The 16,387-nt window shown below is 40.3% G+C and overlaps 1 protein-coding gene and 1 long non-coding RNA gene across 3 annotated transcripts in view; one reads left to right on the top strand and one right to left on the bottom strand.

Moving 5' to 3' along the window:
• The window catches only part of LOC117827354 (carboxyl-terminal PDZ ligand of neuronal nitric oxide synthase protein-like), a 29,906-nt gene that overhangs the window by 3,211 nt on the left and 10,308 nt on the right, over positions 1-16,387 (bottom strand). The window contains exons 6-8 of the mRNA XM_034703919.1: positions 13,977-14,103; positions 13,432-13,559; positions 7,341-7,502 (exon numbers count right to left, since the gene is read on the bottom strand). Of these exons, the coding sequence (XP_034559810.1) occupies positions 7,341-7,502; positions 13,432-13,559; positions 13,977-14,103 (417 nt within the window). The remainder of the gene's footprint in view (positions 1-7,340; positions 7,503-13,431; positions 13,560-13,976; positions 14,104-16,387) is intronic.
• LOC117827356 overlaps positions 1,496-16,387 on the top strand; it is a 110,521-nt gene continuing 95,629 nt past the window's right edge. For both annotated transcript variants that reach the window (XR_004634194.1, XR_004634195.1), the window contains exon 1: positions 1,496-1,877. This is a non-coding gene — a long non-coding RNA (uncharacterized LOC117827356). The remainder of the gene's footprint in view (positions 1,878-16,387) is intronic.

Here is a 16,387-nt window from a genome sequence, read left to right as displayed (position 1 = left end):
GTTTGATGAAACCAGCATTCTCTGCGGTTTTACTAATTTGCCTGAGATTTGTTTTATTTTGATTCTCATCACTCATTGGGGTATTACATCAAGGATTTCAGTACCTCTTGAGGCTTTAATTACTATTTTAACCATTGACAATCAAATCAATAATTTAATTGTAGTCTAATCGAAAGTTTGGTTCAAATTTAAGTATCTCTGCAACTGATTATACTAATAATCCAAAATGCAGGTGTAATGTGTGGTGAGCAGGTGCTTTTAATGGATTGGAATCTCGACAGGGTGAGCAGGTTTGTGTCAGTAGGGTTTAGTCCAAGCAGCAACCTCCGGTTTCAAAATATGAAGCCAATGCGGAAGTGTTATAAACTGCAGTTCATCAAGTGTCCGCTTGAGACTGGCTGCAGAAACACTGGAAACCACATACACACACACACCAATTCAGCAATGATGAACATGTTAACAGCCTGGTTCAAAAAACGGCTTTGGTCTGAATAGCTAATCTCTCTATCAGCATACTGTACTGGGGATGAATTTTTTTGTAATGTGACAGTTCAGAAGCTATTAAGATTATGAGTTTTTCCCATTTAAGGATATTACTAACTTGACTGACAGGTGGGAACACTGTTGCTGTTGGCTAGGAGGCTAAAGCCTGCCTCTTTACCTCTCCCAAGCTCTACAACAGTTAGGTTGTTGTCAGCATTTCCAATATGGTTCCTGCCATCGATTGGCTTCAAAACAGCACTTCAGAAACAGATGGGTGACGTCAAGGATACTACGTCCATTATTTACACAGTCTACCGTTTAGTCCAAACTCAAACCCGGTTTAGTTCAAACCAAACTCAAGCAAACAGAACCAGAACCAAACTCAAGCAAACAGAACCAGAACCAACTCAAGCAAACAGAACCAGAACCAACTCAAGCTCACAAAACCAGAACAAGAACCAAACTCAAGCAAACAGAACCAGAACGAGACTCAAGCAAACAGAACCAGAACCAACTCAAGCTCACAAAACCAGAACAAGAACCAAACTCAAGCAAACAGAACCAGAACCAACTCAAGCGAACAGAACCAGAACCAACTCAAGCAAACATAACCAGAACCAAACTCAAGCAAACATAACTAGAACCAATTCAATCAAACAGAACCAGAACCAAACTCAAGAAAACAGAACCAGAACCAACTCAACCAAACAGAAACAGAACCAGAACCAAACTCAAGAAAACAGAACCAGAACCAAACTCGAGCAAACATTATTAATGTCCTCAGTGCAGGTTGGCATTGAGAAAAATCTGATGGCTTTTTTTTTTTTTTTAAGAATTTTGAGAAACTCCAATCCAAGCACTCTTCTCGGTTTAGGTTTATGCTCTAATGGGATTTTTTTTAATCAAAATTTCCCATCTTTTTATTTTTCTTCTTTGCACTATTTGCGGACGCAACACAGACGTGCTGTTCCGCCTGCAGCGAACTGATCAGCTGTTCTGATCTGCGGGCTTCAGAGAGACAAAAACACCTCCTAACTAAAGACTGAGTGATGAACAGCACAGATGGCATGCTGTTTGCTGCGGACACACGGGGACAACTTTATGAGCCGCAGTTTATGGAGGAAAACGCGGGGAAACTTGTATGCGAACTGGAGAGTAGGGGAGACAAAGTTACCTGTTGGTGCAGGTGTGTCAATTTCTGTGAGCTTCTGCCCACTAACCGAGAACGTTGCTGTCACGAGTGGGACTTTTGGGAAACAAATCCCAGCAGGACTGCAACCTGTCCACCAGAGTCCACCTGCCCTTGTCAACGACGAAGTTTGTCCCCGACTTTCTTCATCGTTCAGGAGTTACATCGGGAAACCAGTAAAGCCGACTGGAAGAGCATCTTCAAAGTAAGTGTTCGGCTCTCATTGTTTTTTTTTTATTGCAAAGTGACACAACCCATGGTCCACACGGTAAGTTTACATGGTCAAAATTAACTGTCAGCTGCTGAAGGGAAAGACTGAGCAAAACTCACATTGTACTGTGTCCGCCGGGTGATTTCGGATATTGGGTGCTCAACGTAATGCAAAAGTGAGATGCAAAAATGTATAAATTCACAATATGTATAACGTGCATCATAGACTTACACAGCTGATTAGTGCGCTGCATGCGGATGAACACTGTGATCCATCCGCAAATAGTGCAAAACAAATAGGCTTATAATGGTAAAGTAAAGTGCTGAAATTTCTCAATAGAGGATACATTTCTCATTGAAGGGCTCGAGCAGATCGGTGTTGTTCTAGTGACATGTAACTTATACCACCCATAGACATTATAAATAATGGACGTAGTATCCGTGACGTCATCCATCTGTTCATGATCGCTGTTTTTAGGCCAATCGTCGGCGGGAGCCATATTGATATTAATGCTGAACTCAACCAAACTTAGTGTGATGTAAAGAGGCAGGATTTGAGGCTCCTAGCCAACAGCTATGTGTTCCCGCCTGTCAGTCAAGCCAGTTATGTCCTTATTTGGGCAAAACTCGTAATCATAATATCTTCTAAACTGTCACGTTAGAAAATATTTCACCCCCTTACATTGTGTGCCATTTTTTTAACCAGGGTGTAAACCATAGACTGTAAATAAAAATGGACGGAGCCTGTGAAGCTACTGTAACAAGCTCCGCCCTACAGCGTAGCGTCACAAGACGCTGTGTGCCCTTTCAAGTTTCCCTCTATGGCGGCTGTGAATCAAAGGAAACCCAGAAGTAAAACCCTGTTTTTTAAACTCTAATAACTAACAAAAAAGGAACTTCTCAGGAAAAAGAGGCCTTGAACACAAAACAGTCAAATAATAACTACAATGGGGGAGACAGATTTTTTTTACCTATACTGCAGCCAGCCACCAGGGGGCAGAAGCTCTGCTGAAAGCTTCACTTCCAGCCGAGCGAGATGCACCCCTGGTGTAAACATGTTTATTAATGCTGCAAATAACATCTTTTTTGAATTGGTGTGTATGTGGTTTCCGGTGTTTCTGCAGCCAGCCTCATGCAGATGCTTGATGAATTGCAGTTTATTACACTTCCGCACAGGCTTCATATTTTGAGACCCGGAGGTTGCCGCTTGTTTTGAAGCCAATCGTGGGTGGCAGCCATATTGGAAATACCGAACGCAACCTTACTTCTGTCGAGCTAGTGTGAGGTAAAGAGGCAGGCTTTGAGCCTCCTAGCCTACAGCTGCAGTGTTCCCGCCTGTCAGTCAAGTCAGTCATGTCCTTAAATTGGCAAAACTTGCAATCTTAATATCTTCTGAACTGTAGCGTTATAAAAAAATTCACCCCCGTACAGTGTGTGCCGATAGTGAAATTAGCTATTCAGACCGAAGCCGTTTCTTGAATCAGGCTGTAAACATGTTTATTATTGCTGTAAAGAAAGTATTTTTTTAATTGGTGTGTATGTGGTTTCCTGTGTTTCTGAAGCCAGCCACAAGCGGACGCTCAATGAACTGCAGTTTATAACACTTCGGCATGGGCTTCATATTTTGAAACCGGAGGTTGCCGCATCCCTTTTATTAACATGTGTATTATTTTTGATACTGGTATTTGAAACATCAGCATAGTGGCTTGGTCATGTTAAAACTAATTGGAAGTACAGAAGCATAGAGACACTAGCTTTGTTGTAGAGTAGACCCTAAATTTGCTTCTGACAGCCTCCTTTGTTGTCAATGTAAACACAGTGGTCCCTCTCGCTCCTGTGAAAGTGCACAATGATTTAACTCTTTCATCTTGTGACCATAGCAACCACATAAACCACTCCGAGGGGAACAATAGAGGCGGGTTTTTCTGGATTTTGAGTTCCAATAAATGTTGACACTTTAATAGCAGAGAACAGACAGATCAATCAAGAGAGGCTGACTGTGAGCTTTCGCTGTCTTTTTACCCTCACTTCATACAGTGCAGGCTTTCTTTTCCATCATAGTCGAAGGAGTAGTTCAACCCCCTCACACTGTCCTTCGGAGGACTTAAGGCTTGTCCTTTTTTCTTTTTTAACAAAGGCTAAATGTCGCCTATTTTTCTCTGCTGGAGGATGTGATGGCATTGCTTGAGTCTAGTAGTTAGGCTTGAGATCTGTGAATGAATCAAGGTGATATTTGAAGATCCAAAACTGAAAATGTGAGTATCTGAAGAGGTGTCACCGATAGAGGTATTAGCCTATATTTCTGAACAATGTGCTGAAAAGAGGAAAATAAGCTATTTAAGAACATGTTTTTAAAAACAAAAACAAATGAATGAACAAACATAAGTGCTGAACAAATCATCCTTTAAAAAAAGGCAAGAATACCAGAGCTTTACAATGGGAACGAATAACTAGATTATACTGATCTCAAAGGTTTTGTCTCAGCTGTGTCCATGTTTTAAAAGAATAAATCACAACTGTTGTAGAATTACATTCAGTAAGAGGCTCAGAATTTGGCAGGCTTCAACATAGTACGGCAAATAATAAAGTCTTCTAATAAGTACCCCTCCATAATTGGCCAGTGACTTACAGCTCTTCCCTCACTTCTTTCCATCTAAGTGGAAATCATTTTCAGATTTGCCAATTGTTGTCCTGAACATTTGGCAGTCCCTCAGGCTGCTGAAGAGATCTGTGTAGAACAGCCTTTAGATATGTTAGGATTCATTCCAAATGAAGGAGGACTGGTTAACACTGAAACATAAGCAGGGCTAATTCTACCAGTTAGAGATTAGGTAAAGAGAACCTAACTTCAGAAATCCCCAGTAAGAGAAGATAAGAGAGGGCTGGTTATATGTAAATGAAAAGATGGCAATAATTTAAAAGTACACTCACCCCTGGCTTTAGGAAATACAACAACTTCCTGTTTGTTGGGCGGAGAGGGAATATTATTGAGGTTGGAAAAGCACTTTGAGGTATTGAGTGCATTGTTTTTTGTTTTTTCATTTCCCGAAAAGTTATTTTGGGGTTTTATTTTTTTTAAAGTAATGTTTTTTGGGCCTTTTTTGCCTTTAATGATAGGATAGCTGAAGAGAGACAGGAAATGTGGGGAGTAGAGAGTGGGGGAAAACATGCAGCGGATGGTCGACCGGCTGGGAGTCTGCGATGAGGACTGTAGCCTCTATACGTGGGGCGCTTAGACCGCTAAACCACCAGCGCCCCTTTTGGGGTTTTATGTGGGGAGATCATTTTTGCCTTTTCATTTTAAGCAATATAATAACCTGTGAAAAATCATGCTGACTGAAAGGGAGTCATCAGTGTTTTGCGTAAAGCCTCTTTTCTAAATCTGCATTAACCCTAAGCAGCAGTGGCTGACGCAAACGTGAGTATCACATACTTGTGCGTCGATGTGTCCATGTCACGCAGTAATACTTGAGGGCAGTGTAGTCTCTCTGATAGTTGGGTCGCCTGTTTCCGGCCCTGCAATGTTTTCTGCTTGCTTTTTAAAAGCGATACCAAACTTATTATGTTAATTTTGAGCTGTTTGTTGCTGAATATCATACAGCAATGATCACATGAAAGAATAGAGAGGAGATGTTGGAGGAGATGAAATGCACGGCCAATGGACGGTGATTCTGGAAGTGCTGTAAGTGCAGGAAACACAATGCTGTTGAGCAGACCAATCACAAGGCTTGTGGTCTGCATTGATTTGACACTTTGTTACATTTTGGAGGAGAAGTGCGTCAGGCTGCAGACGTAGGCCTCTGTTTAGGTCAAGCAGCAAACTCCGGTCTCAAACGATGAAGCCAATGCGGAAGTGCTATAAACTGCAATACATCGAGAATCCGCTTGAGGCTGGCTGCAGAAACACCGGAAACTACATAGATATGAATGGGAAAAAGACGATCTTTGCAGCATTAATAAACATGTTTACAGCCTGGTTCAAAAAACGGCTTGGCCCTATGAAGCTAATCTCTCTAATGGCACACACTGTACGGAGAGTGAATTTTTTTCTAACGTGACGGTTCAGAAGATATTAGGATTACGAGTTTTGCCCAAATAAGGACATGACTGACGTGACTCCCGGTCGGGAACACACAGCCATTGGCTAAGAGGCTCACACTACGTCACACTCTGCCTGGTTGAGTTCCGCATTTCCAATATGGCTGCCGCCGTCGATTTGCTTCAAAACAGCTCTCAGGAACAGATGGGTGACGTCACGGATACTACGTCCATATTTTTTACAGTCTATGGTTTAGGTACAGGGGTAGACCATAGACTATAAATAATGGACGTAGTATCCGGGACTTCACCCGTTTCTGTTTCCGCAGAGCCATATTGGACATGCTGAACTCAACCTAACTTCTGTTGAGCTAGTGTGAGGTGAAGAAGCGGGCTTTGAGCCTCATTGCCACCAGCTACAGTGTTCCTGCCTGTCAGTCAAGTCAGTCATGTCCTTAAATGGGCAAAACTTGTAATCTTGTTCAGACCGAAGCCGTTTTTTGAATCAGGCTGTAAACATGTTTATTAATGCTGTAAAGAAAGTATTTTTTGAATTGGTGTGAATGTGGTTTCCTGTGTTTCTGCAGCCAGCCACAAGCTGACGCTCGATGAACACTTCGACATGCTTTATTCTTTGAGACCGGAGGTTGCAGCTTGGGGTAGACCTATGGCGTAGGCTACGGTACCAATCCTATGCACAAGTATAAACCAGGCTTGACTGCTAAACTGAACACATTCATAGAATGTGCTCGTATTTTGGTGAACATTGAACTGCATGGCTGTATTTGCAACTCAAGAATGCGTATGTGAGTGTAGTTGACTCTGGAGACAGTAAACAGCAGGCAGCTCACCTCCTGGGAGGATCTGTCAAGTATCTTAAGCTGCAGAGAGTTGCTGCTACTGTGGACTTTGCTTTATGGCCGCTGTAGTCGGATTTAGGGCCCCTGGCAGGCATAGGGCATGGCTTATGCTGTTAAGTCGGTAAGCCAACTATTAAGCTGACAAAATATAGCTATATGAGTGTTTTTAAGTTTTCAAAGCTGCTGATGTTTTATTGGGATTTTCTTGTCTTTTAAACTGAATATCTTTGATTTTACAGAAAGTACAGTAATTCATTTAGTTTATGAAATATCAGTGACTTAGGGCTCGGGATGAAGCAGAGAGGCTCCACTGAAAAATAATTAAGCTGCAGCTATAAAAATGAACGTGACCTAATTCATTTTTTGAACCATGAACTAAGTGTGAATTTAGTATGAACTTGCACAACAGAGTCATTCATGTTGTGTTTTTCCTTGTTTTGATATTGCACTCATGCAAATTCAGCCATCTGCAAACCTTGTGTAGATGACCATAAACAATAAAATAATGAAGAAAGAAAAATATATCTACCAGAAAGAGAAAAAACAGATGCCATCAGTACCTGTGCTGAAGCTGCCAGTGCCTGCTGTTCCTGCTGCTGCAGTTGTTTCTTTAGGAGCTGGACCTGATGCTCCTCAGAGAGGGGAGCGTCTGCTGCCGACTGACCCAACACAGAGGCCCCAAGGAGGGGGGAACTCAGCAGGAGAGATGGGTCATCAGAAACCTATGGAAAATACGACAGCAATTTAGCTCTACTGCTTCCAAAGCATCAACAAGTTGAAGTCAGGTGAATGGAAAATTATGCTGATTGCTTTTAACATCTGCACAAAAAATAGCATCTGCAGTGTCCACAGTACAGATACACCTGGAAACATAAGCATCACACAAAGACATTTAAGGAATATCAGGGAAAAAGCTTCTCAAGTCTAGATAAAAATACGAACAAACAAACTTCACATTACGTTTTTTAACAAGTTTAGGCAATAAATATATGTCACTGTTTGTGTACTTATGGCTGTAGATGGACCTTATAGAAGATAAAATTAGAAGTCAAGCAAATAACATTTTTACAGTGGGGAGTAAAACTTTTTTCTTTGCTAGTCTAGATACTTAGAGAGGTTAGAGCTACAGCGAGTCATTGATTCAGATGAAAAAAAACCCAAAGACATCCACTGTAACTCCTTAATACAATGATAATTGCTTTATTTCCAAGAATTTCCAGAAAGATTTTGTGGTAAAAACCTTGAATTATGTGTATTTTTGCCTGAAAATCCACAGTTCAAAAAGCTTTGAGCCGCAGAGTGAGTGTTTTTGTTTGTGCTGTATGTAGTGCAGGTAAGAAGATGAGGTTAAGACAGCTTCCCGGGGTGGAAGAAGAAGGATCACGGTTATTTCCACCATATGAAGTGTAAAAAAGAATACGGCGTGTGTTTTATTTCACACCAAAGGCAGATCAATAAAGAGGCCAACGGTGCTCTGTTGATGTAGGATTCTGTGTTGCTGCCTGCTCCTGTGATAGATTTCCACTTCACGGGTGAACTGTTTGATGAATGAAGAATGAAAGAGGAGCTTGGTGTTTGAATTTAAGCTACTGGCTCAAAATTATAAAACTTGCAAGCGCAAAGGCCTTCAATAATTTTGATTTTGTAATAATACATCAATCAGACTCAAATAAACACCCACAGAACAACTGGGTGGTGGCAATGGGTCATTTTGAGTTAAAATTGGTTAACCTTTTGCCTGGTTTTTAAATGTAGTAAATATTTGAAATCATGTTTTAAGATTTAAATGGAGCTTAAAGGTTGTTTCCCCTCTATCTAGGCATTAGGAGTCAATCAAGCAGGTCAATTTAACAAGAGACCCAGGATGAGAGTTAAAACTCTATTTCTGACTACAGATAGGAGGAGACACCTGGGCCTGCCAGATCTGAAATACGAGCAACGGGCTGCTCAGTTAAATGTGATAGTGGCATGGATTAGAAAAGATGAGGAAGCAGTTTAGAGTAGAGTCCAACTAAGGGTTTGTCAGTATCAATATCATTGAGTCTGTCTTCAAAATTCAAACTGAAAATGATAGATATAACATACCCTCAGAGTTTGGACTACAATGCTCAGGGGACTGGAGTCAATATCAAGAGCAGGGGGTCCTGTTTTTATTTGTTCATTTATTTATTTTACTAGTTTACCCTTTTTTTTGTGTATCACATAAGAAAGACCCCGACGTGAAGTTGTTGGGTTTCTATTTCCCATTACCACCCGCTAGCTATTCAATATCCATCTTATTGCCCAGATACCAACTAACTATAGAAACAAGCTGACACTAAGCATTGATCTAAAGATGGTTTCTTGATTTAGAATTTCTCCTTAGCCTATGTACCAGCCAAATTAACATTGAACATTTATTAGTATATTATCCTAAGGATAATAAGGTCCTCTTCCCCTCGACTTTTCTGTTGGTGATGGTTTTTTATTCGGTCAGTCCTGTCACACTGACAAAGCTCATGTTGTGTTGCAGTTTGAGGTCTCTTTGTGTCTGCTTTCTTCAATTTGGTAAACATCTCTCCTTATGCACTGTTTTCCAACTTCTTGTCTTCTTTTCTTTGCTGCTGGTTGTTCAGCCATTAATGACCAATCTAAAGTTTTATATACAAAATGTAATATATTTAGAGTCCGTTGCAAAATTCTGGGAATTTTCAAAGTTGAAAACTTTCAATGGGAATCTACTTATAACAAAACATATTTATGCTTGGATATGATACCTTTCCATTAAATTACCCTCAATTCCCAGTTAACTCCCATAAATTCCCATAATTCCCATGGAAAGTTTCCAATTTGGAATATTTCCAAAATTCCCCAGCTTAACTTCCCATGCAAATTTCCACCCCTTTGCAACCCTAAATATATATATTATAATAGAACAGTACACTAGATGTGCTGCGGATTGATTTAATATGTGTATCGTGTTGGATCAGGTTGTCCCTTTCAGAGATAATAACCATTGTCAAAGGGTTTTGACCAATCAGAATCAAGCTGGGGGACAAGTAAGAGAGTTACGTTTTTAATTGTTTATTCATTTTGGATTAAAAATAAAACCTTTGTCAGTGTCCTGTTTTAAAAATAGAAATAAAAAGCAAAAAATAAATAAAATTTGGGACATTAATGACAAAAGATGAATGTTTAGATGCTTAAGTGTAGTAAGGAAGTGGGAAATGTCAGTGTCATGTGTGACCTACTTTATGTTTACATATTATGATGATAGCAGCTTTCACTTTAGTTTATTGATTCTAAGTTATATTTTAAACTCAGTTTCAAAGATAAAGCCACTGTATTACTTACTTTATTGTATTATTTATCAGTATGTAGACGTGTGTCTTGGTACACAGCTACGAACATGTAGCTATGTGGCTATGCTAACTAGTGCTAGCCCTTATCCATGAAAAATAAAAATCATCCACTAGATCTTCAAATCTGCAGACATGGGGAGTAAAACCGACCTCTGGCAGAAAGGCAGCAGGACCTTTCTGAACCATTGGTCACAGATTTAGTGTTTCTTGTTGTTTTATTTGTCAGTATGTCGACGTTTATCTTGGTACACACCTACAGCTACAGCTACAGCTACAAACATGTAGCTATGTGGCTATGCTAATTAGCGCTACCACTTTTCCATGAAAAATAAAAATCATCCAATTGATCTTCAAATCTGCAGACGTGGGGAGTAAATCCGATCTTTGTGTTTATTAAGACAGCTTACAACTAGCATGCCTCCCTCCTAAGCTCCTTGTTGTGCTCCGTGTGCAGGTAATGAAAAACGGAGGGGGGATTCAGTATTATTTTATACAGTCTATGGGCTGAACAAGCTCCGAGCTCTGACTCCGTGACAGACCGGATATTGTTGTTACGTAACAAAAACACGGAAGTCTGAAACGGCTCGTTTCACACACATTTATAGAAAGGTGGAGAAATCAGAACAGGGGCAGAATGGATCTTTTACATTTTCGGGGGTTTTGTAGACATGCCAGGGAACATATTTCAGGTAGAGAACCATTAAAAAGTCGATTTTGCATGATATGTCACCTTTAAATAGACAGATTGACCAGACGGGCTGTTGTTAGATGGTTCCACAATACAGGAATCATGACTCACACAATTATGTTAGAGTGCTGCTGGGAGGAGGGCAGCCATGAAGGGCAGGACTTATCTGTCATATCTGAGATGGAGGATCAATATGGTGGACTCTGTTGTCTTTAATACAGGACTGTGAAGGACACTTGACCTTTAAAACACACAAAGGGGCGGTAAAGCTGTATATGGTATTTGAAACTAGCAGAACTGCATCATATATTGAATAATGAGAGTGTTTTTTCTTCAAGTGACTCTGCAGTTAGATATAGTATCTTTCATACCAATACACTATATGCCAGCACGGCAGTGGTTATATCTGCTGAGTTATAAAGCTGAAAGGGTGCAGACAAAACCGACAAATACGAGAGAGCTGCTTGTTCAACATCTAGGATCAGCAGAGCACCGAGGACCTAGATATGTTTTCATTAATAAATCATATGATGGCATCAATATTTAAGAACTTCATGGAACGTTTTCTTGACAAACAAGCTTTGAAGACACAGCTACTTGCTGCTTTTTCTGATCCTCATCCGGCTCTGAATGATGCCAAACTTTCATCCTGACCCAATAGCTGTAAACACCCAAGAAATGTTTATTGCATGGCGTTCAGTGTTTTTTGTTCTCATACTTGATGAATTATTGGTAAACATCTTCTGCCAAAGAACATCTCGTTTATGTTGAAGTGTTTCTTTTGAAGGGAATGAGCATATGTAGTTTAACAACTTGTAAGTGTTGCATCAGAGTGAGGGGGGGGGGCATTTTGTGAAGTTTTTCATGGACTTGATTTGTGTCACAGTTTTCAGCAGCTGCCTATAGAAGAAGAAGCAGTATAAGAAACAGGAGTTAAATAGTCAAATATCTGTTTAAAGGAAGGGTGCCTGGACTCTACAAAGATCCCTCTAATTTACTTAAGACTAAGTGATCCATGGACATCGACATGAAGTCAGAAATCAGGATACCTGATTTTTTACTGGTGAAATACACCCAGAAAAGCCTGCTGTAAAGGATTATGTAATTTCAACCACCTGTGCTGTAGCCCAGCCAAATATTCCTTGGCAAAGCTGCTGCAGAGATAGAAAGCTCCTTTAGCCAAAGAAGACGATATACAACTGTTTTCAAAGTCTGACTATGAGAGGACAGAACTTGGTTTTTGAAATAGGTACAATATTAAACCAAAAATGCCAAAGCTGACTTGGTTGTTGCTTCTCAAATTAAGTTCTTATTTAATATCTAAAGAAAATTTAAGATTTTGGTTGGTTTATTTTAGATGCAAAGACTTTCAATTTAGTTTAAACTTCTCAATATCTTATGAACAGTGTTTACAGTAGACCTTTTTTGGTGTGGTTGTTTTTGACCAATTTGGCTGGAAACATCCCAGAATTTTGGCCATATAGAACAACAGTCAGACATAAGCTGTGATTAGCCATATATGCCTAATAACCTACATTTCTCAACAATAAAACACGAAGAACTTTAAAGGTGTAACCCAAGTAATTAAATAATTTTTTTCTAATTAATTAATTCAATTATTAATATGAGGAATGTCCGTGTCAACCAGCTGCACTGAGAGGGAAAAGGTGGGAGAGAAAGAGATGTAAATATCATTATTTACTAGTGTTTCCAGACAAGCTGTCAAAACATATCCCTGTCGGTTTTATTTGTTAGTATAATGCAAATGCTATATTGTATAATATCCTGCAAATGAAAAGTAAGTTTGTTTTCAGCAATATTTCCCTGTGCGTTTCGCTCTTTAAAGCTAGCACTAGCAGCATAGTCCTCCCCCGTCCCTCCTGTCCCTCAGTTAAGTGAGAGGTGATCAGATTCCATCCTGATCAACTTACTGGAGACAGAATGCCGGCTGATGTCGTGCTTGTACACTGTTAATTCACTTGTGCATATTACACTACAGTTGATTGTTGAACCACCGCCCACTGCCAGTACGGGAGTCACCTTTTTACCGCCTGTCTCTTACAGAAATGAAAGTTCAGCTGTGTCAGTTGATTTCTTTTAAAATCAACCAAGAATGTTTGTTGTCCTGCTGCTTTTGTTGAGCAAACTTAATTGGTGATTTAGCATCCAGGTCCTGGGTTAGGGTAGTCACTGCTGTCTTTGTGCTGCTATATTGATTAGTAAATGTGATATTTGGTGTTTGGGTGACAGTAATCATCAGTGTGCTGTCAAGTATGCTGGCATGGAAAGCGTCAACCTCAAATACAAAAAATCTTTGGGAGCTATATGTTCATTTGTATTTGGCATTTCTTTCCCACCTACATTTTTTTGAACTGTCTTTATTTGGACAACGATTACACATGAGCCGGCAAATACCAGACTTCTCCTAGATCAAAATGTTGACACTGTTTCAGTTCTAGCCTGATGTTTGTTTCTGCTTTCCTACAAATTGGAGCCAAAAGCATCCATAGATTACACCTCGCAGTGTTTGCTTCATCATTGCAGGCTTTACAAACAATTTGTGTGTCTGATGGCTTTATACAAGCCTCACTGAAATGTTCAAGGACAACTTCTGTACTCTACCTTCCCGTCGTTATTGAAGGCCTCATCCTTTTTGCTCTTCTCAGGGTCTGATGAGGAGACGCACTCGATGCTCTCCTCTGTGGTGCCTTCAAGGTCGGTCTCCTCTGACAACGCGAACCTTTTCTTTGCTGCAGAGAGACCAGATGATTAGGATTTGTATGCAATTTTCACTGCTACTTTTGTAGTTTGCAGCATATATCTAGAGGCAGTGACAGCAGCAGCAGCAGCAGCAGAGCTGGCAGAAGCCCATAACATCTTTGATCAATGGCTCACACCAAAACACAGCTGCAGCTTCAGCCTGGCAAGCCGCAGGAAAAAAGAGTGATGGTGGATAATGACATATTTTCTCTGAGAGGTGTGCCTTGTGACTGCAGGTATTTCTGTTAGTGTGTTTCTGTTAGATGGGAGGAAAGGAGATTGTGTGTATGTGTGACAGAAGGAGAATAGGAAGGACGGAGACAGGGGCGGGGGGGGGGGGGGGGGGGGCGGGGGGGGGCAGGATGGTCTGGATTAGTGGGTTTAATGTGTGTGTAGGTGTGGGTCACCTGGCACTGCTTCCAACTCCTCCGCCTTCCCCTCCTCATCCTCCAGGTCGCTTTTCTGCTGCAGGGTCATCTGATGACACACATCGAACGCCTGACCCACAGTCCGCACGATCCTCATTGCCTGTGACTATAAGGAGGACATAGACAGAAAGTGTGTTTGCGTGTGTGTGTGTGTGTGTGTGTGTGTGTGTGTGTGTGTGTGTGTGTGTGTGTGTGTGTGTGTGTGTGTGTGTGTGTGTGTGTGTGTGTGTGTGTGTGTGTGTGTGTGTGATGAGGTTTTGGGAGCAGGGGCAGGGGAAGCAGCAGCATGAGCACAGTAAGAAAGGATGCACAGCAGGGGAGAAAATTAGATGCCAGAGGAAGAAAAGTGGAAGGATGAAGGAGAGTGTGCATGTATGTGGTTTGTGCACAGGTAAATAGAAAGATGATGGGAAATATAGACAATAGTGGCAGGTAGAAGAGGGAGACGGGAACTAATAAAAACCGTTAAGTATTATGAGCATGGAGCGTGGTGTCCTTGTCTATCTGCTCTGCATGCCTCCTGCTGTCACAGTGATGGATTGGTCAATTTCAGAGGCGAGTAACTTTGATGGCAGAGGGAGTGGTATGAATTTTTTTGCTATTGTAGGAAGCTCAGATGGCATGCCAGCATCACCAGGTCACCAGACAGTGACATTTTAATTAGTTTGAATTGAAAGAAAAAGTGTGTGAGTCCTAAAATCAGCATTTTGTCACAGGACATGTCATGCATATTCAGTATCCTGCATGAAACATTGTTTCCATAGAGACAACATTGAAATAAAAAAAAGATTTACTCCCGTTTTCAAGCAAGGATAAAAGATATTAAATTTTCATAAGATGAGTCACAAACAGCACTGATACATTACAACAGCACAGTTAATAAACAGTAAGAGTGACTCATACACAATATGTAAAAACAAAAACAGGGAATAAAAACAGAGATATTTCAGTAATATTAAAGGAATAGTTCTGTGTTTTGTGTTCTGTGTTTCCCAGTGAGGATGCTCACTGGAGTGAGATGCAGAGATTGACATCTCATTTCCCCCCATCAAATCTATATATGTATCAACCATAGGAGGAGAGCATCCAGCTGCAGCCCCTGAAGCTAAGCGCATTGTGTACCAAAGCCCCAGGCATGCCGGAGGTGACACGTGTAGATTTTTAAAATTCAGAAAATACTCTTATTAGTTATGGGAAAAATTACAATAAAAATGTCTGAAATACTTTTGAATCAAACAGGTTACATAAATAGATAACTATTTTTTGTAAGGTATACTTACAATACTTCATTGTATATGTTTTACATTTTTAGAATTAAAATCATATGTTATGTTAATGTTTAACCGTTAAGAAATGGTTCTACATTTGGGTCACTTCTGTAATTAAGAAGTAATTAAAACTTCATTCTACTGTACATTTTTAAAAGTTTTCAAGAATCAGCATCATATACTTTTTTTTAATAATTAAAAAAAAAACCAATAAATGTCACCTCTGGCATGCCAGGAGCATTTCTGACGCTATGGGGGGTAAGCTCAGCTTGGCATGAATCTTAAGCATGGAAACAGCTGGCCTGGCCTTGTTCACAGGTAATTAAATCAATTTTAAAACATATAATATGCTCACTAATGAATATACTTTATCTTCTTAAATACTTTCATGTCCAGTTAGTAGCTAAGTTGCGGTTGTACCTTATCATCTCATATAGACACATAAGACCCAACACATATCTTATTTTAAATCATCAGAAGTGAAAAAAAATCAAACATTCCAACCAAATTCTATAAGTGATGAAGTCGCTAAAAAAAAAGATAAATTCCACTTGAATGGTTGTCTGGTGATTGGAATGAGCTAAACAAAGTGTGACCTCCACCCAGAAAGCCTGGTGAAGAGTCCTGTTTGACACCAAAAGTAAACTTTTTTCACTGTTTGAACCAATCCCACAATGTTCCACCAGAGCATAAGTAAACAGTGCATTAAATGTCAGATGTTTAGGCTCCTGGGACGAGTTTTTAGTTAGGTTTGAAACAGACTGAAGTACTGTAACTATGTATGAGGCAAAGTGAGCCACAGAAGCAAATGTGACCATAATAGACAAGATGATTTATTTCTAACTTAAATGAAACTGCTGCTGTAGGTGGTCGTTAGGTGTCAGATTAAGTGATTAAAGAGGAGCTAAACCCCTGAGATTACGCTGAATCGCATTTACCCTGGAATTGGAAATAATGCCTTCAGAACGTTAAAAGTATCAAAGAGGGTGACGAAGAGTAGCATGGCCACTTATTCCTTCCTGCTGTCACCGTTGGCCGTAATTTTATAAAATCTATGCACCCCACACACACACGAAAACACACAAACATCAGCAGAGCTGTGGGTGACTAACAGAACCTATG

The sequence above is a fragment of the Notolabrus celidotus genome, chromosome 15, assembly GCF_009762535.1.
Source record: "Notolabrus celidotus isolate fNotCel1 chromosome 15, fNotCel1.pri, whole genome shotgun sequence".
Taxonomy (NCBI): domain Eukaryota; kingdom Metazoa; phylum Chordata; class Actinopteri; order Labriformes; family Labridae; genus Notolabrus; species Notolabrus celidotus.
The sequence above is the reverse complement of the archived record's forward strand: the minus strand, read 5'-3'. Positions and strand labels throughout refer to the sequence as shown.